This window comes from Rutilus rutilus (genome assembly GCF_951802725.1).
Source record: "Rutilus rutilus genome assembly, chromosome: 5".
Taxonomy (NCBI): Eukaryota; Metazoa; Chordata; class Actinopteri; order Cypriniformes; family Leuciscidae; genus Rutilus; species Rutilus rutilus.
The window spans coordinates 31,104,536-31,131,875 of NC_140213.1; the positions used below are offsets into that span (position 1 = coordinate 31,104,536).

General features: G+C 35.9%; 2 protein-coding genes across 4 annotated transcripts; one reads left to right on the forward strand and one right to left on the reverse strand.

The window, feature by feature from the left end:
• Positions 1 to 1,175: 1,175 nt before the first annotated feature.
• Positions 1,176 to 9,598, reverse strand: nob1 (NIN1 (RPN12) binding protein 1 homolog). The gene is made up of 9 exons (XM_084408574.1): positions 9,471 to 9,598; positions 8,773 to 8,905; positions 8,516 to 8,649; positions 8,363 to 8,434; positions 6,105 to 6,245; positions 5,712 to 6,005; positions 1,963 to 2,060; positions 1,688 to 1,832; positions 1,176 to 1,528 (listed from the first exon to the last, which is right to left on the reverse strand). The coding sequence occupies exons 1-9, from the start codon at positions 9,537 to 9,539 to the stop codon at positions 1,262 to 1,264; spliced, it is 1,353 nt and encodes a 450-aa protein (XP_084264700.1). The 5' UTR covers positions 9,540 to 9,598; the 3' UTR covers positions 1,176 to 1,261.
• On the forward strand, positions 9,585 to 27,138 carry wdr59 (WD repeat domain 59; the record flags this gene model as incomplete). 3 transcript variants are annotated; one of them, XM_084408570.1, is made up of 27 exons in its annotated part: positions 9,585 to 9,709; positions 10,311 to 10,360; positions 11,698 to 11,833; positions 11,977 to 12,062; positions 12,351 to 12,431; positions 12,510 to 12,547; positions 12,637 to 12,725; positions 13,363 to 13,479; positions 13,583 to 13,660; positions 15,135 to 15,291; positions 15,389 to 15,468; positions 15,547 to 15,679; positions 16,346 to 16,470; positions 16,587 to 16,751; positions 16,837 to 16,938; positions 17,040 to 17,184; positions 17,276 to 17,345; positions 17,477 to 17,630; positions 18,738 to 18,794; positions 19,796 to 19,929; positions 20,101 to 20,182; positions 21,019 to 21,131; positions 21,241 to 21,391; positions 21,626 to 21,704; positions 22,757 to 22,880; positions 23,799 to 23,941; positions 26,254 to 27,111. In XM_084408570.1, the coding sequence occupies exons 1-27, from the start codon at positions 9,656 to 9,658 to the stop codon at positions 26,487 to 26,489; spliced, it is 2,979 nt and encodes a 992-aa protein (XP_084264696.1). In that variant the 5' UTR covers positions 9,585 to 9,655. The 3 variants fall into 3 exon arrangements, with proteins under 3 accessions (XP_084264696.1, XP_084264697.1, XP_084264698.1); XM_084408571.1 differs by lacking the exon at positions 18,738 to 18,794 and having other exon boundaries at positions 26,254 to 27,138; XM_084408572.1 differs by lacking the exons at positions 17,477 to 17,630; positions 18,738 to 18,794; positions 19,796 to 19,929; ... (5 more) ...; positions 23,799 to 23,941; positions 26,254 to 27,111 and having other exon boundaries at positions 17,276 to 17,349.
• Between the last annotated feature and the right edge of the window lie 202 nt (positions 27,139 to 27,340).

Consider the following 27,340-nt stretch of genomic DNA (forward strand, 5'->3'; position numbering starts at 1 on the left):
GGCATGTTTATAAAAATAACTTAATGTCCTGATTGAACAAAGGCCTAATCCTGGCCCTGTCTGTGAAACCAGGCCTAAAAATCAGCACATTTCCACATCACAATTTGGTAATAAGGTCTGTTATTTTTTGGTAATTACAATAAGGTCTTGTTTGTTAACATTAGTTAATCCATTAGCTAACATAAACTAACAATTATCAATATATTAATAAGAATCAATCTGTTCATGTGTTCAGTGCATTAAGTAACATTAACAAGTAAAACTGGATTTTAAAAATGTGTTCGTAAATGTTTAAATTACTATTGATGTTCATTGTTAGTTCATGTTAAGTAATACAGCTAACTAATGTTAACAAATGAAACCTTATTGTAAAGTGTTACCCACAATTTCAACTGGTTTGAAGGTAGAATCTGGAAAATATTCTGTAACAGTAAAACTTAAAGTCCCCCTGTGGTGAAAATCAAGTTTTTAATGTAGTTTATATGTCTATGTGATGTTTTTAATATGATTTAAGACAAACCATGTGCAAATTCATGTTAACACCATTTCTGAGTATTTTCTCCTTAAAACCGCAGTGAACCAAAGACAGTCTCAAAAACGCGGTTTGAAATCTCTGGTGTTTCTGACATCACAAACTACCATGTAACCAATCCCGTCAACGTAGGGGCGGGCTTTAGCATATCATTAACTGCTGCGAAGCAAGCGAGTCTCAAGAGTACATTTAGCAATATAGCAGGTGGATTATGTATATTATGATGAGCTATATGCCTTTCTCCACTGACGTTCTAAGTTGTTTAAAGCATTTCTAAGGATGCTGATGAGATTGCGAACAGGAACATAGTTTGTGTAACATTAGTAACACATTACTAACTGCTAGATAAAGTCAAGCAAAATTCACTCTTCCACTTCTTTCTAATCAGTTTCTGGTTCAAACATATTTCTCTTACCATTGTGCAGCGTTTACTACAGTAAAGTTGACCGAGTGGATCAGGTATTCTGAGCTGGTGTGAGTGAGTGAGTGGAGGCAGAGAATAATTTGCATATTCATGGATCCACTTATACTAAATGAAGCAAGGGTGTAGATTTTTTTCATTTTGGTGATAAAAGGGATAAAAGTATTAACTACAGGGGGACTTTAAGGTTAAGAGAAAGATGAAACTGAGGATTCAGATAAATCAATATAAAACATTTTAATTAATTTTTTCTGAATTCAACGTTTCAGGCTTTCAGTCCAGATTCTGCAGGTAGTGTGAGAACACAATCACTTCTTAACAAATTTTTTGCGTGCTGCATTTGGATTTGTCCGTCGTCTTCCTCCTCCGGTCTGGGTGTCCCGCAGGTGCAAGCTTGCTGACTTGCTGTAGACATCGTGCTCAGAGAACGGCGAGCTGCCGGCCAGGTAATCTGGGTCAAACGCATCAGTCTTCTGCCGCGCTTTTTTAGACAGCCTCTGCTGGGGGAAACGCTGATCTTCCACCAGGTGCGGGTTGCTGGCGTGTTTTCCTCCTTGAGGCAAAGGTAAAGAGTGCTGCAGAGGACCGGAGAAGAGACAAACCATACGTACATGTCATTAACATTAATTTATATGATACTACTAATAATACAAAAACGATGAACCAAATTAACATGATTTCTAATGCATTTAGCTTATAAACAACATTGAATTTATTATCAAAACATTACTCACTCTCTTCCCCTTTGGATTCAGCACTTTGGGATTCCTGGAAAAATGCATCTGCATGGTGGTGTCCTCATTCACTGTGACAGCAACCTTCTTCAAGGTGTCGTGCCCACAATTTGGACAGAAAGATTTGTTCATATTTGTTGTTGTCCTGAAAAAAATAAAAATAAAAAAAGTATATGTAATTACAGTATCCATGTTACACACATCACATATTATTATAAATGTGTAATTAATGCTGCTACAAAATGGTTATTTTCCGAGGTGAATCCACTACTCACTTGAAGCAGGCATGACAGCGCAAAATGTAATTCCTGGTATTTTTAATGAGCATGCCATTAACAGACAGCACATGCAGCCCAATCTGAATCAGAACATTCTGTAAGGAAAACAAGATGATTTTGTTGTGACAAAATAATAGACATAACTTGTATAAAATAGATTGAATACATTTCTATCGTTACATATTTTTTTTTAAGTTGTCCGTATTACAGTGTAATGTAATTATACATTTAAGTAAGTAATATTAATTAACTATGGCCCGGTTTCACAGACAGGGCTTAGATTAATTCAGGATTAGGCCTTAGTTCAATTAGGACATTTGATTAGTGTGCATCTTGAGACAAAACAATAGCACTGACAGATATGTCAGTGCAAGTTTATTTCAGTTAAAGAAGCTCAAACATGCATTTTAGTCTGGGACTAGGTTTAAGCCTTGTCTGACAAAACCAGGGGTATACTTACTATAGGGTTAAGATTAAGGTTTGGTATAGGTTTAGCTGTATAACATATATTTATTACTTTAGTAACTAAATGTAACAGGGACAACGTAAAATAACATGTTACCTTTTCTACTTTTAAATAATACATTTAGCTGTACAACAAATCACTTTAAACCTTTTATAACAACTCCAAAATTGACCACATTGGCTTAAAGTATGTGCATGATTAGTCAGTACACATTGTTATGATGAAAAATAAGGATAACACTTTTACAATAAGGTCCCATAAGTTAATGCTTTAAATAACATTAAAGGCAGGGTAGGTAGAAATGGTCTAAAAATTTTATTTTTCAAATTTGTTTAAACTTTATGTACATATCAATACATAATTAAAATGTAAGTACTCTGAAAAAGAAAGTATCAAAATCGAGTGTCTGTAGACCTCTCACGACTGTTTTAAAGACATCTCATTATTTCCATTCACTCCACCCCCTCATTTCTGTGCTTCTTCCAAAGCCACGCCCCCAAAACACATGAACGCGCGACTCCGACCGCTGAGCTAGAGGACGCATTATTTACCTGAGACAAGCGGAGGGGAAGGGGCATTTTTTTGCCTGGTTTGCCTTCACTAACTGCATATGCCGGTACTGTAAATTTAGATTGCTCTTTCTCTGCCATTGTTTTGGTATTCCTAGGTTCAGTGCCTTCTTCTTCTTCTTCGATAGATTTTATTGGCAGCTTGCAAACATAGTGCATTACCGCCATCTACTGGACGGAGGTGTGATCAGGTTCCGTGCCTCTCGCACTCCTCAAATCAAACGGTCGCGCGCAAGTGGGCAGGTGCTGTGTGGCAAAAGGGTGGTTGCCATGGTTGCGAGAGAGTGACAGTCGCCTAAGCCAATCCTTTGATTCGTCCCCGAATCGAAATAATGAGCTGTGTTTAATACAGATTAAACGGTCTAGAGTCACTTGATTTTTATACTCTTTTTTTTCAGAGTTCTTACATTTTAATTATGTATTGATATATATAGAAAGTTTTAACAAATTTGGATCTTTAATTTTTAATAAATCCTACCTACCCTGCCTTTAAGAGTAATGCATTTGTTACAGTATTTATTAATCTGTTGACATTAGTTAAAAAACACAACTGTTGACTGTTGGATCATGTTGTCTCAGGTCAGGTTTGCTCATTAGGGATAGTTCACCCAAAAATGAAAATTGGCCCATGATTTACTCACCCTCAAGTCATTCTAGGTGTATATGACATTCTTCTTTCAGACGAAAACAATCAGTTATATTAAAGGGGTCATATTATGCGTTTTCTTGTTTTCCTTTTTCTTTAGTGTGTCGTGTAGCTGTTAGTGCCAGTATAAGATCTGCAGAGTTACAAAGCTCAAAGTGTCAAACCTAAAGAGATATTCTTTATAAAAGTTAAGGCTCAGCCACACCTTCCTAAAACGCTTCGTTCAAACACGCCCCCGTATGTGGGGGCAGAGTTTCATAACACCACCCAAATGTATACGCAAAGAAAGAAGGCGTAACTTTTATTCTCGCTGTGTTATTGTAGCCGCCATGTCATGTTTTTCGTTGCGAAAGCCAAACTACTTAGTTTGGCCTTCCAAAAAAGGACAATCAGAAAACAGTAGGGCAATTCCATCTTTGCAGATACAGTCTGGTGCTTCTGACTCACAGACAAGTAAGTATGTTTTCATATTTTAAGAATTTGCTACTGACTATTCAAACGCGAGTTTTGAGCAGTATAGAGTAACGCTTGTATGTCGTTTCTACAATCTCAAATGCAGACATGGTTTTATGTTTACACAGTGTTCTCTCCCCCGTAGCGCGTCTAGACGCGTAAAAAGACAGTAAAGTCATTATAATCAGTAATTGTGTCCCCAATTAAATAAAACCTCACCAATCTGATCTGGCCCACCAAGATCTGGCCCAGTTGCGCTGGCAAAGCTGATCGATCAGCTTGGTCATCTGCATTTTCCGGATCCGATTCGGGCTCGAATTGATAAGGTAGTGTTTCACCTGTCATTATTGCTTTGGGAGTTGATGTTCCAAATATGGTAAGGGGCGTCACATTTCCATCACACGCTTAAGGTTTTTGGGCCAATCACAATGTACTGAAGCGCTGGCCAATCAGAGCACATCGCGCTTTTCAAGAACGATGAGCTTTGTAAAAATCAGTGTGTTTCAGAGAGGCGGGGCATAGAGGAGCAACAATAATGTACAGTATGTGTAAAATAATGACTTTTTTTAACATAACCACATTGCATTAAACCAAATACACAAAATAATGTTCTTTTTAGAACCATCATCTGAGTCCATTAAAGTGCATCCATCCATGATAAAAGTGCTCCACACAGCTCCAGGGGGTTAATAAAGGCCTTCTGAAGTGAAGCGATGTGTTATTGTAAGTAAAATATTCATATTTAAAACTTTATCGACTAAAACAACTAGCTTCTGGCAGACGGACATACGCAAGTCGACTTACGCCAAAAGAGTGACACTTGACGATGTATGATGTAAAATTCTCGTTTTAGACTTCTAATTTGTGACTGGTGTTTTGTTTTGCTCTATCCTCTGTACTTCCGCGTTCATCATTACGTTGTACGTCAAGTTCAAGGGTTACTCTTTCGCTGTAAATTGATGTGTACGGCCGTCTGCCGGAAGCTTGTTATTTTAGTCGATAAAGTTTTAAATATGGATATTTTTCTTACACGAAAAATCACACATCGCTTCACTTCAGAAGGCCGTTATTAACCCCACCAGGGCCGCGTGGAGCACTTTTATGATGGATAGATGCACTTTTATCATGGATGGATGCATTTTGATGGACTTCAAAAAATATAGAGCCATTCACTGCCATTATAAAGCTTGGCCCCAGACATTTTTTAATATAACTCTGATTGTATTCATCTGAAAGTAGAATGTCATATACACCTAGGATGACTTGAGGGTGAGTAAATCAGGGGCTAATTTTCATTTTTGGGTGAACTATCCCTTTAAATTATAAACAGATACAACTTTTGCTTTTAATAGTGTTAAATGTTGAAATTAGCATTAACTAAGATTAAGCTGCAGAAGTGTTTTCATCGTTAGATTATTTTCCAACTATAGTAGTTAATGTTAACAAATGGAACCTTATTGTAAAGAATGCTTGTTTTCATTATCTAGTAACTTTCTTAGCTTTTTATCTGCTGATGTAAACAAGGCCCATGGTTGGGAAAATATAATATTATAAAATTTGTGAAAAAGTTTTAAATTATTATTTCCAATGTCTAATGAATGACCACAAATACCTGCATGGCAAAGTCAGTGGTCATGCAGCCCACTTTTACATCTGCTGAGGGTACCCAGTTACCAGCATCCATCTGGACTCGCTTTATGTTGCTGGGAGTAATCCAACCGCCACCATCCTCATCTTCTTCCTCCTCCTCCTCCTCCGCATCATAATCATCATCATTGCTTTGTTCTCCTTCTTCCTCATGTTGGTCTCCTTTAGTCCCATCGTGTTCTTCAGATTCAGCTGCGCGACAGTCAGCGGACAGATCAACAGACTCTAGTTTGTTTGTAACTGTGATTGCGTCAGCCGCCTACGGAGAAGGAAAGAAAGAAGGAAAATACTTAAGTTCAAAATATTTAATTGTGTAACGTGATTGTGGCAGTGGTTTAGATGTTGTCTGTTTCCTCACCAGCATTTCCAGTATATCAGCCTCAATGCTGGGCAGAGGATTCCTCCAAAAATGAAAGCTGTTGAATTGTGAACTATCAGGGTCTCGTGGCTCATAAGCAGTAGGTGATCTTTGGACAACTGTTCCTGGTTTACCTGATGACTTTTTTGGAAAAAAAGCTTAAATTAATAGGTGGATAGGCGTCCCCAATTTTAGGTAGATCTGCATTATTAATACACATTGTCAACCAGTGAGGCATTTCACCGGTTTTCTTTTTTTTGTTTCTGAACCAGCCATAGGCAGCAATGTCATTGCAACATCAGCGCTTCCGGGTTCTATATCAGAACCAGGTGGGTAATCCAGCATCCAGAAAGCGTACCATCCCCGGGGGCCGCCATTGGCTAACAAGCCATCAACTGCTGTTAGCATTCCATTGACTCCCATTCATTTTGGCGTCACTTTGACAGCGAATAACTTTACATCTGAGGCGTTTAAAGACTCTATTTGTCCATTGTTTATTTCTAAAGAAACACGACAATGTATAAAAGGCTCCATTACCTTTTATCTTACGTTATGGCCCCGTAGAAGCAGTTTTTGTAAAAACAGGCTAACGATTGCGTCATACCCACACGACTCTCTGGAAATTACCGTATAGACAGGAAGAGAAGCTCGCAGTCAATCGGGGGGACGTGGAGGCATAAAGTCCGATAAAGTCAAGGGAGAAGCCCATAGAGTCATAAAGTTGCTCCTGCTCCTAGCTCATGGACAGCTCCTACTCACACTCTCCGTCTCTGCAAGATTCGGAAGGGAATGATTCAGATTTCTCTTGGCACAGCTACTAGAAGACTTACAACTGTCAGACAGGTTGCTCACGTCACATCTACGTCGTCAAGCTCAGTTTGAGTCTGCGCAGTACGCTCAGCCATCAGGAAGTGAGGGCTTCTAATTTGCTTCACTTCTCTCCGTTGAAATCTATGGGGTCGCTGTGTCCATTTCTTTTACTGTCTATGGTCAGAACGCCGGCTCATTATTGGCTAGCTCCTGTGTCAGCATTACACGCACGTGAACAGTGAACAGCGCCGGCCAATAATGAGCCGGCTTTCTGACGTATGCTACACGATCAACGTAGCGTTTACTACGTGATCAACATAGCAGACTGCCATGGAGAGAAGAGATTGTTGAATGAAGTGGTTATTTCTGTTTGGTTTTATTGCGCACAAAAAGTATTCTCGTCACTTCATAAGATTAAGGTTGAAGCACTGTATTCACATGGACTATTTCAACGATGTCTTTACTACCCTTCTGGGGCCTTGAAAGTTGCAATAACGTTGCTGCCTATGGCTGGTTCAGAAACCTCTCAGATTTCATCAAAAATATCTGAAAATATTTTTTGAAAAGGGCGTGTAAAGCTGTGGAAAAGTGTTGGGGGCAACCTATTTTAAAAAATATAACCCTTTGACAACAAGCTCACAAAAATATTATCATTAGAGACTACTAAACAACTATCATGAACAAATCAAATACGTTTTGATCAATTATTTTTAGAAATATCAACAAATCAGCATTATAACTTTGCAGAGTTACTGATCTATATGAAAAACGAGGAAGAACATTACGTTTTTTATTTCAAATTAATATTTACATTAAGTTTACAAGCACTACAAATCACACATCAGAACAGAAAAGAAAGAATAAAGGCAGTTACTTTTTCATCTATTCTTTTTAAAAATGTTGATTTACATCATTGTATTTCGTGCATCAGAATAATTAATCGTGTCATTGCGCTGATGCCACTGTATGAGTGTCCTTATTTACACATATGTATATTTCATTTGAAGAAAACATGTGCGCATATACTCGATGCTGGTTCCTGTTTGGAGCACTACAGTATATTAAAAACGTCTATACAAACTTGAAACATGCCTGCTCCGGTCTGGATATGAACTGTAATCCGCATTGCTAAACTCATCGCACTGTTCCGTGCAGAAACCACTCTCATGCGTGTTCTGTGTGTTGTTGCATATTAAATGTTGTTGCAATCATATTTTCCATGTGTTGGTAGTCAAACTCCACCTCTGTTTATGACATTGGAAAATGAAAAAATAACCAATTTTCCCATAATAATAAACACGAGTGCTATCGTTGTTTTCATTTATATGCAACCTGTACATACTGTATCTGTTAACATCTCAAAAAAATGTGTTTTAGGGTTTAAGCCTGGGAAATTCATTTCAATGACATTATTCAAATATAGATTGCATTTGCAAGTAATGGCTTACTTTTGATGGTAAATGGAAACCAGCAATGCCAACAGGAGTCTCTGGATGTCTTTGTGTACTGCAAATTTCAACCTGAAAAACGAATAGAACAGTGTCTTAAACCAGAACAAATGTGAATGCATGTGAATTAAAATCTGAATTAAACATCAGTACCTTTTTCTCAGGTTCTTTCTTCAAATGGTCAGTTCCTACATTCTCAGTTTCCAGTTGATAAGTCAGAGCCAAGACCTTGATGTCTGTTGCTGAAAGACTGGGATAGTCTCCTGTCTTTTTAGCAAATTCTGTCACTGTGATATAAAGTAAATAAAAAAATAATATGCATAAGTCACCAACCATAACACATCTTCAGCAGCACCCAAATAAAGACTTTTAAAGTAAGATGCATCAACAATGGTAAAAATTGTCATTACCAAATCTTATGTACTCTGGAAATGGTTCTTTGAAATTGAGCTTGTATGGCAAAAAAGCCAAGCTCCTTTTAGTTGGTTTATCCCGAATTTCATCAACAACATCCTTCGAGGTATAAATGTTCCTTCCAATTTCCTAAAACAAAGTAAAACACAAACAAACATGTGACAAGGGATAAAATGCATGCTTTCATTTTGGGTCTGGTATGCATTATACATGCAGGAGCACATACACATACACAAACAAACAAACAAACAAACAAACAAACAAACAAACAAACAAACAAAAAGTAACATATAAACAAATTATGTGAATACACTGTATCAGTTATAAACTTATTGTATTAATTAGTTGTCCAACCGGGAGGTGTCAGGCTGTCAGCATTCTCCATGGTGCTGAATGCTTGAATTTATTGATGCGCCATGGCAAATTGTACTCCCAAAACATTTTAAAATACACTAATGTACTACTGTGGAACACTGTGGAAAAACGTCGCATTACCATGATATTTTCTAGTCTGTCACAATCGTGCCTACATACAATGCGTCAATTATTTATTCTAAATGATAGTAAATTACACATACTCTGCACCAGCACGCACATATCAGTTTCGTCATTTATCCGGTGTCAAACTGACATTTCTGGACAGCAGTATTAAAATCGTTAAAAAGAGAAGCCAACTTTATCAACAATAACTCACGTGCAGAGAAGCCCTTTTAATAAAAGCGCCAGCATCTGCCACAACATGCTCCACCATGATCGCCTCCATCTTGACAGTATGGGTATGGGGGAAGAAGCGTGCGCAGCTTCGGACGTGAACTCTCGCGAGAAGACACTATTGTCCCGTTAGTTTTACGTAATTTGTTGACGTTCTGGTGGGTGAAGATGGCGGCCCGCTGGAGTAGTGAGAATGTGGTGGTGGAGTTTCGAGATGCACAGGTACACAGTCACTACACCTGCACGCATGCATTAAGTGCGTTAGAAGTGTAGCTTTCGTAAGCATCAGAGCAATAAACATGCACAGCTGTCATGTCAATCCCGAGCGACGTATTTAAAACTTAGAATTGAATGACAATCTTCGTTTATTAAGATGTGATGCTATTACAAACTTATCATGGTAAACATTGCACTTTCAGTTATTATTATTATTATTAATTACAATTATTACAATAAACGTGTTGTCAAAAAAGATTGTACTAGTCATTAGTAGTAGTAATGAGTTCCCAGCAGGTGTTTAGTCATTTTATAGAGATCCAACATAAGTTACATACATTGAGAATTACAGTGCAGAGTATTTCGATATATAAGTTACACATATGAATGTCTGAATGTCATTAGAATTAACATTTGATATAAACTATAAAACTAAGTGTCATGTTTTTTTTTTTTCATTATGTTTACAAAAAACACTGCAATAGTGTTTGGACTAGACAATAACAAATACATTTAGAGGGGTAAAAAGACAAATGTATACAAAATCTATGCAGCCTCTTTTTTTGCAGTTTATGTGTTGTGTCATGACAGACTTTTCTGTTTTCAGGCTACTGCTATGTCGGTGGACTGTCTCGGCCAGCATGCTGTTCTTTCAGGGTGTGTAGCGTTGGCTATAATGTCACATCATCATGTGGAATTATGAACGCACCCTTATGCATCAGCAGTAGCATAGTTTTATATGCTGCATCTACATCCCTTATCTATTGAAGCCAGTTTCTGCCACATAAAAATATAAATCATAATTATAATATAAAATATTATTATAATATCGAAATTATGACTTAAAAAATAGTAATTATGACATACTAAGTGATAATCATCACATAAAAAGTATATCACTATGTCATAATTATAAAGTGTACGTCTTAATTTTAACTTTTAATCTCATAATAATGACTTTATGTCATAATTATGACTTTTTATTTTATAATTATAATTTACACAAGCATTTCTTTCTTATGTGGCAGAAACGGGCTTCCCATCTTTGTTGGGGGGGTCTGTTGTTCGTGCTCACTGGCAGTAGTAGAGTGGCCCCCAGGCCTAGAGAATAATGTGTATCTACAATAATTGTATTGAATGGCCTAAAATATGGTATTAGTATTATTATTATAATTACAGTACTGCCACTACTACTACCCCTACTATTATTATCATGAATATGAGTGTTACCACTACTACCACTACTATTGCTACTACTATTATTATTTTTGTTCTAATTATTATTATTATTATTAATAGTAGTATGAATACTACTTTTACTACAAACTCTGTCACAATTATTATGATCTCTTAAAATTGCCTCTATCTATATCACTAAAATATCTCATTGCTTAAACTTACCAATGTACCTGCATACTTCACTATATTGATATTTATATTTAGTTGTTTTCTTTTCTTTTCTTTCTCTCCTTTTTTTTTTTTTGGGTGTTATGTATGTTCCTCTCTCTTCTGTATGTGTATATATGACATTGATCTTTTACCTTGTATAAGCTACAATGTTTTAACTTGCAATAATAAAAAAAAAAGAAAAAAAAAGAAACGGGCTTCCATAATTTTCTATGGAAGCCCATTTCCACCACATAAGAAAAAAAATTATGACATAAAAAGTCAAGATTATGACTTAAAAAGTCATAATTATTATGACAAAAAGTCAAAATTATGACAACTTTTTATCTCATAATTTTGACTTTTTATGACTTAGTATGTCACAATTTCTACTTTTTATCTAATTATTTTGTATTTTTATCTCATAATTATGACTTTTTATGGCATAATTATAATTTACACAAGCCTATTTTTATCTTATGTGGCAGAAATATGTTTCCGTACTTGTCATATCTCTATTTTTAAGTTTGTAAATGCCTTTCTACATGCATTGTTATACCACACCGTATTTACTTTTTTCACGTGTGATTTTTTTTTTTTTTAATAAGGAGGCGATTCTTATATGTTGTAAATCTGGAGACGCCGTCCGAAGCTCCACGCAAAATCAGCCGCCAGAGCAAATGGGACGTTGGGACAGTTCAGTGGAATCCGCACAAAACCGAGGCCCATTTATTTGCTGCATCTGTACGTGAAGTAGTTATTATATCTATTGCCGATTAATGATTAATGTGCAGTCATATTTATTGTTTCACATGTCTACTGAGTATTTATTTTATGATTGTTTTTTTTTAATATTGTAAATATACATTTTCCTTATCTTCGCAAAGAGTAATCAGCGAGTTGACCTGTACGTTTGGCGTGATGGATCCGGTGAAGCACATACGTCTTTGCAAGGCCATACACGTGTTATAAGGTAATACAGATCACGTCATGCTGAAATGCTACTTATTCAAACAATGACGAGACAATGCATGATCAAAAAAAGTGCATACCATATCTTTATATACTCGCCAAATGTAAACTATACTATAGCTATAAACAGTTATCATCATGAATCTGTAAATCTGCTTTTAAACACTGTTTATTGAGAGTTGATCCCACTTGAGTATGTATATAATACATTCTAATAACAAATAATACATGAATATAAGTTTTTTTATGTGGTTTTATGTTTAAACCAAGACTTTTTGCACTGTGTCAGTGATTTAGACTGGTCGTGGTTTGATCCAGAGTTGCTTGTCACGAGTTCTGTGGACACATACATTTACATATGGGACACAAGGTGAGCGCGAAGAAAGAACACATGATCAAGAGTTTGTGGAACATTCCATGTTTTACGCTTTTCTTTCTTGATTTCTAGGGACACGCGAAAACCAACCGTGGCCCTTTCTGCCGTGGGTGAGTGCAAAGACTCAGTAGGTCCATATATAATTTATTAGTCAATACTTTTATTTATTCTTTTGACTTGCTCTTCCTCTATGTTTTAGCCGGAGCTTCTCAGGTGAAGTGGAACAGACGGAATCACTATTGTTTGGCATCAAGTCATGATGGTGATGTCAGAATCTGGGACAAGAGGGTGATTATGTCATTCTGTTACTTTTATCAATTCTGTGTCATTTATCAATCAGATCTTTGTTTGATTGTCAATCTGTTTACTTACCATTTAAAAGTTTGGGGACAGGAATTTGTTACAAATGTTACCAAAAACTTCTATATATATATAAAAAAAAAAAAAGCTGTTATTTTGACCTTTCTATTCATCGAAGAATCCTGAAAATAAAAGTATCACAGTTTCCAAAAAATATTAATAAGCACAACTGTTTTCAACATTGATAATAATAAGAAATGTATCTTTAGCAGTAAATCAGTATATTAGAATGATTTCTGAATGATCATGTGAGACTAAAGACTGGAGAAATGATACTTAAAATTCGGCTTTGTCATCACAGGAATAAATTACATTTTAAAATATATTCAAATACTACTGTTTTTTTATATATATATAAATGCATATTTGGTGAGCATAAGGATCTTTTTTCAACAATATATAAAAATTCCCTATCCCAAAGTTTTGAATGGTAAACTGAAATCTCATTGTTCCCACATCCTGCACAAATAGCTGTATAAAAAAAAAAAATTTTGATCAATTGAGAAATTAGTATTTAAAAGCTTATCTGTTGCAGATGTTGTTTTTGACTGATTGACTGTTTCAGAAACCCAACACTGCAGTGGAGTACGTAGCCGCCCACCTGTCAAAGATTCATGGTCTGGACTGGCACCCTGATAATGAGTACATCCTGGCTACTTCCAGTCAGGACAACTCTGTTCGGGTGATTATTATCACAATTATTGATCATATTGTTCACATTCTATTGTGTTTGCTGCAGTTTAACTTATACCTGATTCTGTGTCTATACTGATTTACCCCTAAAGTTCTGGGATTACAGACAACCCCGGAAGTACCTTGATATCTTGTCATGTCAGGTGCCTGTGTGGAAGGCCAGATACACGGTACAATACACATCATTATTTTAAACGTGAAGTTTAAGTAAAATAATGTTTTTATCTATTTAAATTGTCGAGTAAAAATATTTCTTGTCACAATTTTTAACCAAATTTGTTGATGTTGTGACAATTACACCACCGTTTAAAAGTTATAAATAATGAATAATTAAGATTTTGCGATGTTTTTGAAAAAAGTTTCTTATACTCACAATGACTGCATTTATTTGATCAAATATGTGACCCTGAACCACGAAACCAGTCTTATGGGTCAATTTGTTTAAACTGAGATTTATACAAGCTTTCCATTGATGTATGGTTTGTTAGGAAACAACAATTTGTTGTCCATCTCTGTTGGCGATTTTGCTTCATCCATTCACAAAAATACATTTTTGATATATTTAAGGTAGGAAATTTACAAAATATCTTCATGGATCATGATCTTTACTTAATATCCTAATGATTTTTGGCATAAAAGAAAAATCGATCATTTTGACCCATACAATGTTTTGTTGTCTATTTCCACAAATATACCCATGCGACTTATGACTGGTTTTGTGGTCTAGGGTCGTATATATAGTAGAAACAGTAATATTGTGAAATATTATTCCAATTTAAAATAATTGTTTTCTTTTAATATATATATTTTCAAATGTAATTTATTCCTGTGATGCAAAGCTGAATTTTCAGCATCATTACTCCAGTCTTCAGTGTCACATGATCCTTCAGAAATCATTCTCATATGCTGATTTACTGCTCAAGAAACATTTCTTATTATTATCAGTTTTGAAAAAAGTTGTGCTGCTTATTTTTGTGGAAACTGTGATACACTACCAAGCAAGGATGCATTAAATTGATTAAAAGTGACAGTAAAGACATTTATAATGTTACTTAAGTTTTATTTCTAATGAATGTTGTTCTGTTGAGCTTTCTATTCATTCAAGAATCCTGAAAAAAATACACAAACATTGATAATAATAAGAACCATTAATTATTATTAAACTAGGGATGGGCATTTTTCAAAAATATTGTATTCGAATATTCGGGTTCAAAAAGATTTAATATTTGAATATTCGTTTATTTAAATGTCATTTAACGAGAAAGACGTTATTTTTAAGTTTAAGTTATTTTTTTATAGTTTTTGTCACCATTTCTGAACAAGGCAATATACACAACAAGCTTACTATATATCTTAAGGTTTTCTTTTAGTTGAAAACATTAAACAATATGTGTAAACAAAAAAATATAAAGAACAAAAGAATAAGAAGTGTTGTTATGTGTTGTTGTTGTATTGTTTGTTGAGCCTTTGTCTAAAGACAATTTTCTACCCCTGTGGGGATAGACAATAAAGTTTTGAATTGAATTAATTATTCAAAAGTTTTGATTGATTGTGAACTTTTTTCCCTTATTCTCGCACCAATGAAATGTAATGTATAATGAATTTTCATGTTGTAAAGTACTCACTACATCCTCTTCCATTCAGCCCTTCTCTAACGGACTGGTTACGGTGATGGTTCCTCAGCTACGGCGAGAGAACAGCCTCCTCCTGTGGAGCACGCTGGAACTGAATAGTCCCGTTCACGCGTTCGTGGGCCATGATGATGTCGTGCTTGAGTTTCAGTGGAGGCCGCAGAAAGAAGGTGAGAGGAGCAACCAGCAGATGGTGATAATTCTGCTTATGACTTTGACTTTAGGAACGGACTATCATTGTCTTGCACCATCCATTCTGTATTTTAGGTTCCAAAGACTGCCAGCTGGTCACATGGTCCAGAGATCAAACCCTGAGGATATGGAGAGTAGATCCTCAACTCCAGAAGGTGATGCTCATGAAGTCAATCCTTTCTCTATGGCTGGTGGCTTTATGTTTGAGACTGATGGTGTCATGCGCTCTGTAGCTGTGCTGTGCCAACGACATCATGGACGAGTTGATGGAGGGCTTGACTCTCACCACAGAGACGGAGAAAACTCTGAGGTCCCAAGACTCCGAACCTCCACTGAGTCCAGGATTCACAGCTGACAACTCACAAGGTGAAAAAGACAGACTCTGATAGTGATTTGATTCATTATGGGTAATTTATTTAATTATCCCAGTTCAATTCATAATTATTTTCAAAAATATCCTGAGTACATGAATGTAATTATGAGCACTGTCTGTACGCCTGTTTTACCATTTTATATTTAACATACAGTATACATTGTATTCTGGTTATTTACATCACTTATATTCTATTTTGTTGTGTGGCTGAATAGAATAGAATAGAATTATAATAAAGAAATAAAATAGACAGAAATCTTCACAGAAAGTAGATTAGTAATTAATTATTAGTAAGTAATTAACAAACCGTTATTTAAATATTACTGTTTATACTGTATTTTTTATCAAATAAATGCAGCCTTAGTGAGCATAAAAGTCTAAAGCATTCAAAAATCATATCAACACTGAACTTTTGAACGGTATTGTGTAGAATGAAACATAAAAGATGCACAAAAGTAAATTGTGGATTAACTAATATTGAAAAACATTTTTTTATAAGAAAGGATGCATTGAATATCTTTGTCATTTTTATTGATTACTAAATCTCTTTATTCATGTTTTGGAATTTTACCTTAAACCGGTTTATGGTGATGTGAAAAATGGTAGATGTTCCAGTCAGATCCTAGTTTTAATAAATGTAAATTGCTGTCTGTCCACAGATCAGTTTGACGGCCCTCAGTCCGGTCTGTCATCCAGTGGTAAGAATGATGTACCAGGTTTGCCTCAGACTCTGCAGCAGGAGTTTTCTCTAGTCAACTTACAGATTCGCAATGTCAATGTGGAGGTCAGTCATTGTAACTCTGATATTTGGAATGTCATGTTGCAGAATTATGATAAATAAGGTGCAATTATAACAGTTATATATAAATAGATGAGAAATTAACATTATTGTTCTTGTAGATGGATGCCGTCAACCGCAGTTGCTTTGTGTCGGCCGACTGCGGAGCCAACCGAGTCCGTCTCGTTGTAAAGTTCCCTGCCCAATATCCCAACAATGCAGCTCCTTCTTTCCAATTTGTCTCTCCGACAAACATCTCATCTTCCATGAAGACCAAGATACAGAAGGTTGAAACTGACACCCATCAAGCTTGTCTTAGCTTTTAGTCAATGTTTTGAACAATGTCGTGTTGAAGCAGCAACTCTTTTATAGATCCTGACTGATACGTCACTTCAGAAGGTGAAGAGAAACCAGAACTGCTTAGAGCCGTGTGTTAGACAGCTGGTATCCTGCTTAGAGTCAGATGGAGTCATGGTGAGTGAATTTTCTTGATGGATTGTTCAAATGATCACCAGCAAAATCATGATAGATTTTTCAAATCCCTGTTTCTCCTTTGTCTCCAATCCGATGTCCAGGAGGATGGTACAAACCCCTACGTGCTCACAAACCCGGTGACTCCTGCTCTTCCTGCTTTCCCTCGAGTAAGCAACACTTACGGCTCATACCAGGACTCCAACATCCCCTTTCCCCGGACCTCGGGGGCTCGCTTCTGTGGGACAGGTGGGTTGCAAAAACAACAGACCTTTTCCTTTTTCCTTTTCCTATTTTATATATTAATATATATATTATTTTATAATAATTTTCCCATTAGGTTCCTTGGTTTATTTCACACGGCCAACAACTATGCATCGTATGGCCCCTCAGACTGAACCTACTCCCAGGTGAATATTCAATCCTGTTTGCTTGTTTTATCTGAAACATGATGTTATATTATTATTTGATTGCAATGGAAGACAGGTTAGCATGTGTAAGATGACTATGATCATAAGATGAAGTCTTTGTTTATGTGCAGGTCACTGTCGGCTCTCTCGGCGTATCACAGCGGGGTGCTGACGCCCATGAAAATGCGAACGGAGTCTCAGACCACCCTGAGGCTGTACAGCGGGAGCCCAACACGCACAGACAAAGATCAAGTGTCCATATCGTCCTTCTACTACAAAGAACGGGTGAGACTCGTCACACAGGACTGAAATTAGCTTGTCTTGGAAATTTTGTTTTAGCTCAACAAGGCTCACTTTTTCAGCAGCTTTGATCAGGTGGTTAAGGTTTGTATGGTTAGCAATAGCAGTTTATTTATTTTATATTTTATTCTATTTTATTTTTGTTTCATTTCATGAAGTCTACTAAAAGTGAAATGGACGTATGTTTGCCTGTCTGAAGAAATGTTAAAATGTGTTTTGCTTTGGATATTTTCACTACCATAACCAGGGTTTGAAATTAACACCCGCCAACTGTGGCGGGTAACGCTGTCAAATCACTGGCCAATTTGACGTGTTACTATGTTTACTCACTTTGCTGGGGAAGTTCGTGTAGCCAAATCTGCGCAGTTTTAGCGCAAACACTCAACTCGTGAGTCATCATGATATATTAAATGTAGCGTATTGCGCAGAATCTTGAACATGCCCATCACTACGCAACAAATAACGGCTCGCTTGTTCATTTGCATTGAAGCAATAGCGAATATTTGAAGCATTTGGTTAACAGGAAAGACATTGTTATTTTCCAACATTCTACATTTTTTTGATTTTGCATTGTACTGTATTGATCTGTCCACCTAAAACACATTTTTGGTGATGAGGATGAAAGAGGAAAGGAGGAGATGGCTGGATGACAGTATTTTGTTTTAATAAGAAATTAATGTATGAAATCCAAATTTTTGATTATTTTTTCACCTTGTTATATATATATATAAGCTGTGACATAGATAATATGGTTCATTTCATTTCTTTTCTTTTCTATTTTTGGCTAGTAGAAGTTCTGAATGGCCAGTAACTTAAACATTTAGTAGCCAAATTGGCCGGTGAGTGAGAAAGTTAATTTCAAACCCTGACCGTAACCTGACTATTTAACTCCATAACATGTTTTTCTTCTTCTTCTTTTTTAAAGTTCTGAGTATTCTTGCTTTTCATCCCCTCCTTCCAACTGCTTGATCCACCGGTTTAAAAGCACCATTTTCACAGTTCACTGTTGTTTTCTGTGCTGTCTCTCTCCTGTTGAGTTTTGGTGGCATGTATCCCTCACTCATGTTGATGTGGTCTGTTTTATCCAATCAGAAGCCCCCTCTGTCTACTCCCCGCCGCTGGTCTGTCCAGACTATTCATGACTGTCCGGTATTGACAACCGCCCCTCCCTACCACTTATTCTCTCTCTCATCTACTTCTTGCTCTAATGCCAAATGGCTTTTTTGCTGTCATGCATTTCATGTATGGCACTTCACAGCTTACCATTTTGCGCTATATTTGGTGTTACAGATCATAAAAAATGAAAGATCATGCCCTTTTTTACTCTTTCTCTTTTTTGATGCTGCATGTGACACTGTAACCCATCAGTTTGTAACATAAAAAGCAGCAATTTTACAGCCAAAAAGGGAGAAAAAAAAACACATTTAATTGTCAGGGATGACTTTAGTTACTAACTAACTAACTAAATAAACACATTTGCACCCGGTTTCACAGATAAGACTTAAGCCTAATGTATTATCTAGCTGTTTTACCTGAAAGCAACATGTACTGATATATCTTAAAATACATCAGTGTCATTGTTCTCTCTCAATATGAACACCAAAAAAAACTTGTTTCATATTATAAAAGCTACTTAAATTTCCTAATTGAACTAAGGCCTAATCCTGGCTTAATCTAAACCCTGTATGTGAAACCGGGCCTCAGTGTGTTATTTTAATGCTTTAAAGTTTAATTATATCATTTAATTTCATGACCGCTACTAAATATGTACGTCTGGTATATATTCTCCATTTATCCAGGGCAAATAACCCTAATGATATTTCAAATTTTAAATCTAACTGCTATGTTGATCTTTACAGTTTTTAAAAAAATGATTATAAAATATTTTTCTTTAGTATGTTTAACACATGAATAATTAAAAATATATATATTTAATTTAATTTATTATATTAATTCTAATTATAACATAACATACATAAATAATAATAAATATATAATGATTTATAATGTTGTTTCCAATGGGATTTTCTCTTACCGTCCACCCTGCATATTTAAGACTTTAATTTTTGGATTTCTTCAGTTAATCTAAAGTATTTCATAATAATAAGCAGTGATTGATCGTGTTGTTTGTCATCAACATCGGTGTTCAGAAATCCCGCCGCTGGAAAGGCAAGCGAGAAGGAGGAGACTACAGCAGCAGACCCATCAAACTGTCTGGCAAAGTCATCATCCAGGAAATCTCATGTCTGCTTCCTGTGCACAAAACCCTCGGGGAGACATACGTGTATGTTCTGTTTTCTTAGATAGCAAAGCATTCCAGGTCAATCATATTCTGATGATATCTCTCTTGTTAGGAACAGCCATAAATTACAGCATCAACTGGCAATACCGTGACATTCTTTTTGCTCAAATGTTGTCTTGATCCGTGGCATTTTTTTTCTTTTTTTCCCTTTAGGCTAAATGTTAATGACATACAGGACACGTGCCAGAAGAATGGGGTGGCAGCCTTAGCAGTGGGCCGCAGGGATTTAGCAAAGGTATATGATATACACTAACTAGGAATAATTATGCTTTTTTAATGTTTCTGAAAGTTCATAGCTCTTTTTTTTAAATACAATAAACATACACATTTTATAAATAGATACAGTAATGTTATCAAATATTACAGATTATTACAGATTGTAAAATGTTATTTATTCCTGTGATTTGCTGCTCAAGAAACATTTCTTAATAATAAAAACTTAAGATTTTTGTGAAAACTGTAATACACTACCATTTAAAAGTTTTATATTTGTATTCAGCAATGACACATTAAATTGATCAAAAGTGACAGTAAAGACATTAATAATGTTACAAAAAATCTAATGAATGCTGTTCTTTTGTATTTTCTATTCATCAAAGAATCCTGAAATGAATGTATCATGATTTTCACAAAAATATTAAGCAGCACAACAGTTAATAATAAATGTTTCTTGAGCAGCAAATCAGCATATTAGAATGATTTCTAAAGGATCATGTGACACTGAATACTGGTGTAATAATGCTAAAAATTCAGCTTTGCATCACAGGAATAAATGACATTTATTATTCAAAATATATTCAAATAGAAAAGTATTATTTTAAATGGTAATAATATTTCAAAAAGATTACTGTATTTTTGATCAAATAAATGCAGCCTTGGTGATCTTTCGATTTCTTTCTTGATAAAACATTTAAATAAAATAAAATATAAAAATACAATAAGTGTGTTGCAACATACCGAAGGAAGAAACAATATCTATAAAGTGTTATAAACAATAATTGCAATATGTCCAAAAAGGAGCAGGATGAAGCAGAAGCTTAAAAACATGAAAACAAGTCCGTCTTCTTTAAGGTATGGGCACTTGCCTCAGCAGCCACAAATGTTGACCTTAGTCCTGACCCTGACCCTGACGCTGGAACTCCCTGGGCCAAACATCCATTTGGGCGACACCTGCTGGAGACATTGTGAGTTGCAGCTTGTAAACTGGTGACACCAGCATTTATGCATTATATAGAGCTATAATTTATGAATGTGTCCTCGATTTCACATGAGCTTTGTTTCTTTCCTCCACAGGCTTGAACACTACAGTCAGATGAGTGATGTTCAGAGTCTGGCCATGTTGTGTAGTGTGTTCAGAGGTCATGCCAGTCCTCAGGAATATTTCACTCTATACGGACATCCGCAACCACGACCGGCGATCTTCACGGCTTACCACTCCCGCTATGTACGTTTGTAAACCGAATTTATCAATGCAGGAATTCTGTGCTAATTTGACTTTTGAGAGAAAGTTACACAGTGTCTTTCAGTTAAAATTAGGATGAGTTGTGTATTTCTTTCTAAAATGTGTGAAATATTTAATTTAATATTCTTGTATACCAAAGAGGTTGTTTTCAGCGTGATGTATGTGTAGCGCATCTTTGATAATTCCTTTGAATTTGTAATATTAATGCTCCTTTAGCCCAGTATCACCTCCAGTTCTGTGACTTCCGGATCGTGTTCAAGTACCTCAGACTCTGCAGTCACTCCGTGGAACATGGGTGAGAGATCATGGGTTTATTCATAGAGGTTACATTTTTACATGTTCTGTGTTTATGGAAGAAGTAAAATCTAGATCATGTGTAGTTCCATAACACTGATTTTTCACTGTTTTGTCACACAACTGTGCATTTAACTATTCAGAGTTGACTGTTCTTGGTTTAATGCTTATTGATTGAATGAAAAGTTTATGATATAAGAAAAATCGCATCAATCATGTAACTAAACGTTGGTCAACATTTATCAATATATATATATATATATAGTTATATGCACAATATATATATATATATTAGTTAGTAAGGATGATGATAATAACAGTAATAATTTATATATATATATATATATATATATATATATATATATATATATATATATATATACACATACATAAATATATATATAAAATATTGTAATGATGATGATAATAGATAAATAAAATTATTTGGTGCACAATTAACAGAATTAATAATACATTTTAGATGACTATTATTAGTATTAATAATAACAATAATTATTATTACTAGGTGTGTCGTCAAAAAACAATAAGAATTTGTCAGATTATTATTATTATTAGTAGTAGTTGTAGTAGTATTGTTGTCGTTCTCTGATTTAAATAATAATGATAATTGTTATTATTATAATAATAACAATAATTATTATTTGTGGTATAAGTATTTTTAATATAACAATAATAATATGTAATATATTAATACTATTTATTTACCGAGTTCCTATAAATAACTAAAATTGCATACATAATTAATGGCCATAGTAATGCCCAGTCTGTTACACATTCATATTTATCATACAAAACTCAATTTCTGAACTATTTTCAATTGTATCAAAATCCAGATTAGTTGTTTATGTTTGTTTTTCTTCTCCAGTTACATTTGTGCCTTCAGCTAATTTTTAGATTTTGAATAATTCAAATGAATTGTACCAAAATAATTTTTTTAAAGTTTTAGTTCTGAATTGTAATGGAATTATTTAGAACAAACATGTACATACTTCTGATCATTGTTGTGAATTTTATTTTGTAAATTTTTTTCAGTTGGACGTGAATCAGAACATGCTCCTCCCTGGGGAGAGTCGTCCCCAGATGACTATCGCTATTCAAACCAGATATACACGGACCCCCGAGAGCGAGAAAAAGAGCAACACGACATGAACAAAAGGTAAACGTCCTGTTCGACCAATGACACTGTGACACGCATCACATTATTGGCTTCACACTAGCCTGGCTAACGTCAGACCTCGTCTCATTGAGACGTGGTCTGGGAACCACATGTTCATTTTCTCGTATTTGAGGCGTGGTTTACGAATGCCCAGAGCCGTTTATTGGGCGCTACGAATGTCTATCAAATGCGCCTGTATGTAGCTCATAGCCAATCGTTTCAATTATACCAGATGACGTATTAGAGCAACAGAAATTCAACGAGGAAGAAGACGATGGGTCAGAGATTTATGTGTACACGATGGCGTTCAGCGACTAAACTACTTAGAACACTATCTAAGGCTGCATCGAAAGGTAACTTCGCGTCTGCTGCCATGTTGGATCCATAGATATAAACAAACTGCTTCGGTGTGTCGCATAGACGTCGTCATCGTCTTGCTGCTCCCTCCCCGTTCGAGACAGGTCTGACTGCAGAACCGCAGAACCATATGTCATAGCAGTGTGAGGACGACAGCGCCAGCCTAACAGTCTGATGCCGGAAACGCATACCATACATATCCACCTTACATATACCATACCTAAACCTACCCATCTCCACCCCCTGACCCCTAAACCCACCCCTAAACCTACCCATCTCCACCCCTTAGATGCTTTTACCCCGCCCACTTCCGGCATCAGACTGTTAGGCTGGCGCTGTCATCCTCACACTGCTATGACGTATGGTTCTGCGGTTCTGCAGTTGGTTAATATTGCCCCGTTCTGTGATTGGTTCCCTTTTTGAGGGGAAAATCTGGTCCATGGTGTCCAGGCTGCCTAGCAGCGTGAATAAAATCGCGCTGCGCGCAAGGCAGCATGGGAAAACCCAGGCTAGCTTCACACGTTCAAAACGTGACTTTAAAGAGTTCCTTCTGATCCACAGATTATTAGACCCCTCCAACTCCTGGCAGTTTGACGATTTCAAGAAGTGTTACGGTGAGATCCTGCACCGTTGGGGCATGAAGGACAAGAGGGCAGAGGTGCTCAAATTTGTTTCCTGCCCTCCAGAGCCACACAAAGGCATAGGTAAGTTACAGGAATGGCTTCTGGGTCATACAGTACTATCAGACTAGCACAGGAAATGATTTCATCTCATCCCTCAGTTTGTTAAAACAAGCAAAAAGTGTGTTTACCCTAATGCATTTACAACGAAGGTCCAGAGGTTTTAGAAGCAGAAATGTGCAGCTTAATAAGGCGCTTATAATAATTTTTCAGATAAAAATGTTTGTTTTTTGAGCTGTAAAGTTGTTTAAATCATCCATTTGGTGGTGGTACTACTGTTCTAGACAGTTACAGTGCTATGCATAAGTTTAGACACCCATGCTAAATTTGACTAAAAAGAGGAATAAAAAATCATCTTTTGGAAATTGAACTTAATGCCTTAATTTAAAAAATGAGGAAAAATCCAACCTTTAAGGACACCAATTTTCTTTGTGAATGAATAATGTATCGTAAATAAATCAATGTTCTTCTTTAAAATACAGGGTGCATAAGTTTGGACACCCCTATGTTAAATTCCCATAGAGGCAGGCAGATTTTTTTTTTTAAAGGCCAGTTACTTCATGGATCCAGGATACTATGCATCCTGATGAAGTTCCCTTGGCCTTTGGAATTAAAATAGCCCCACATCATCACATACCCTTCACCATACCTAGAGATTGGCATGGAGTACTTTCCATAAGATCATCTCTCAATGCAAATCAAACCAGCTATTAGGCTAACTGAAATAAAACCATGCCAATCTCTAGGTATGGTGAAGGCTATGTGATGATGTGGGGCTATTTTAATTCCAAAGGCCAAGGGAACTTTATCAGGATGCATAGTATCCTGGATCCATGAAGTAACTGGCCTTTTAAAATAAAAATCTGCCTGCCTCTATGGGAATTTAACATAGGGGTGTCCAAACTTATGCACCCTGTATTTTAAGGAAGAACATTTATTTATTTACGATACATTATTCATTCACAAAGAAAATTGGTGTCCTTAAAGGTTGGATTTTTCCTAATTTTTTTAATTAAGGCATTAAGATCAATTTCCAAAAGATGATTTTTTAGTCCTCTTTTTAGTCAAATTTAGCATGGGTGTCTAAACTTATGCATAGCACTGTATATATAAACTTCATGTTATTTGTTACCAACGTAATTCCTTGGAGTATGTATTTCCTTACTTATACAGTCTCTTTCTTATGGAAGCATGTCTCTGCCGTGGAAAAAAAATTGAAAGTTAATTGGGTTTAAGTGCAACCAACTTCCGTATTATAGAGCTGTTTTACGCAAAGATGAGCATAACCAACGTCTATCGCATATGCAGATTAATATCTCAATATTTAGACATTTAACTCAACTAAAATGGTAACAATAAAAAGAACTTGCTAGTTTAGCTGATTACCTCAAAAGTCCATAGATTTTGCTGTCAGTTCTGCCATTAACACTTTCTCTAACAAGCGGATGCAATGAGACCCGGATTCCTGTTTGGACATGTAACTTTTGGCATAAAGCCTATTGCGACTTTTTAATCTCACAATTCTTTTTTTCTCGCAGTTGAAAGTTTATATCTCACCATTCTGACTTTTTTTTCTCAGAATTGCGACTTTATATCTCAAATTTTGACCCATATAGGCCTAACTCAATTGCAAGTTAATTCAGATTTTTTTAAAAAAAAGTCAGAAATGCAAGAAAAAAAAGTCAAAATCGCAATTTTGGCTTTTTTCTCAGTTGAAATTGTGAGTTATAAAGTCAGAATTGTGAGATAAAAAAAATTGCAGTTACCTTTTTTATTCTTTATTCCATGGCCGAAACAAGCTTCCATACTTTCTGGTATTCAAGTTACCATGTTTACTAGTTTTGCACAGGCATGACAGTTCAAAAAAATATTAATTTTGTTTTTTTAAAGAAGTTAATACTTTTATTCAGCAAGGATGCATTAAATTGATCAAAAGTGACAGTAAAGACGTTTATAATGTTACGGAAGATTGCTGTACTTTTGCTTGCCACTTTCAATTAATCAAAGAATCCTAAAAAAAAAAAAGATCAGTTTCCACAAAAACATTGAGCAGCACAACTGTTTTCAACTTTGATAATCATAAGAAATGTTTGAGTATATATGAATGATTTCTAAAGGATCATGTCACAAGAATAAATTACATTTTAGAATAAAAAAAAAGTTACTTTAAATAATAATATTTCACAATATTACTGTGTTATTGTATTTGATCATATAAATGCAGCCTTGATGAGCATGAAACAAACATCAAAAAATCTTACTGACCAGAAACTAATTGATGAGTCCAAACTATTTTCTGATAATCAAACCCAGAGTTTCTTTGCTCTCATACGTAGAGTTCGGCGTTTACTGCTGCCACTGTCGTAGTCAGGCCCGCGGCACCCAGTGCGCCGTCTGCAAACGCTTCACCTTCCAGTGCGCCATCTGTCACGTGGCCGTACGCGGATCCTCCAACTTCTGCCTGAGCTGTGGCCACGGAGGACACACCAGCCACATGATGGACTGGTTCCGCTCTCAAGAGGTCTGTCCCACCGGCTGCGGCTGCCACTGCCTCTTGCAAAGCACTTTTTGAACATCGAAAAGACTTCATCATGATGTGCCTCAAAGACTTTTGGTACTGTAGGAACTCCTTGGAGGAGAGATGTTGAATAAGAGAAAACTGATTATCCCTGCGACTGTTCAAGGGTAAAATGATGTTCTAATGAGGAGCCGCAAATGTCAGCCTTATAGTAGGTCAAACCAGCCTAGTTAAATTGTTATACAGTGCTATTTTTTGCACTTTTATACCTGTTGATTTGAGTAGAGCATATAAGCTCTATAAGGTGCCAAGGAAACATTTGCTGAAAGGGAAAAGGGAAAAGTTGCTGATTTTTATGGTTATGAATCAAAAATATTTGATCGCTCTTTTCAGTTGAAACAAATGTTTTTCCTTTCAAAGGAGAATTGTTGTATGCTTTTGATGGAACATCTAACATGTACAGTATGTGTGCCATACATTAATAAATTTGACAATACAGTGATCATTGCTTCACATGCCACTTGATTTGTTGTAGTAATGTTGCTGGAAACATTTCTTTAACTCTCTTTTGTGAAGCGTATTCATGAAAGTGTATTAAAGGATTTAACTGTCATCACTACCTCATAAATAAATACCTTTTAAAATACATTTTTAAAAACTGAAATAAAGCAAGATTGTGACAAACTTCTGAAGTTCTGTACTCAATGTCTGTATTAATTGTGGTCATCCTTAACAGCAGTGTTGACATAGCTTATTACCTGCAAATGTGCCACAGTGTGTGTGTGTTTATGGAGCTGGACAAGCTCAGTGGAACAGTGGAGATAATAGGCTTGTTTGAGATGAGCAAAATCCGCGCAGAACCGATCACCGGTGATCAGCGCGAGATGCATGCCGCTTAGAAATGT

What these genes read in the sequence shown, in the direction of transcription:
- nob1 (XM_084408574.1), bottom strand. Translation starts at nt 9,539, where the DNA reads ATGGAGGCGATCATGGTGGAGCATGTTGTGGCAGATGCTGGCGCTTTT. An exon ending in TTAAAAGGGCTTCTCTGCAC is followed by an intron (nt 8,906 to 9,470) that starts GTGAGTTATTGT and finishes ACTTTGTTTTAG; the next exon opens with GAAATTGGAAGGAACATTTA. An exon ending in TGAATCCAAAGGGGAAGAGA is followed by an intron (nt 1,529 to 1,687) that starts GTGAGTAATGTT and finishes GGTCCTCTGCAG; the next exon opens with CACTCTTTACCTTTGCCTCA.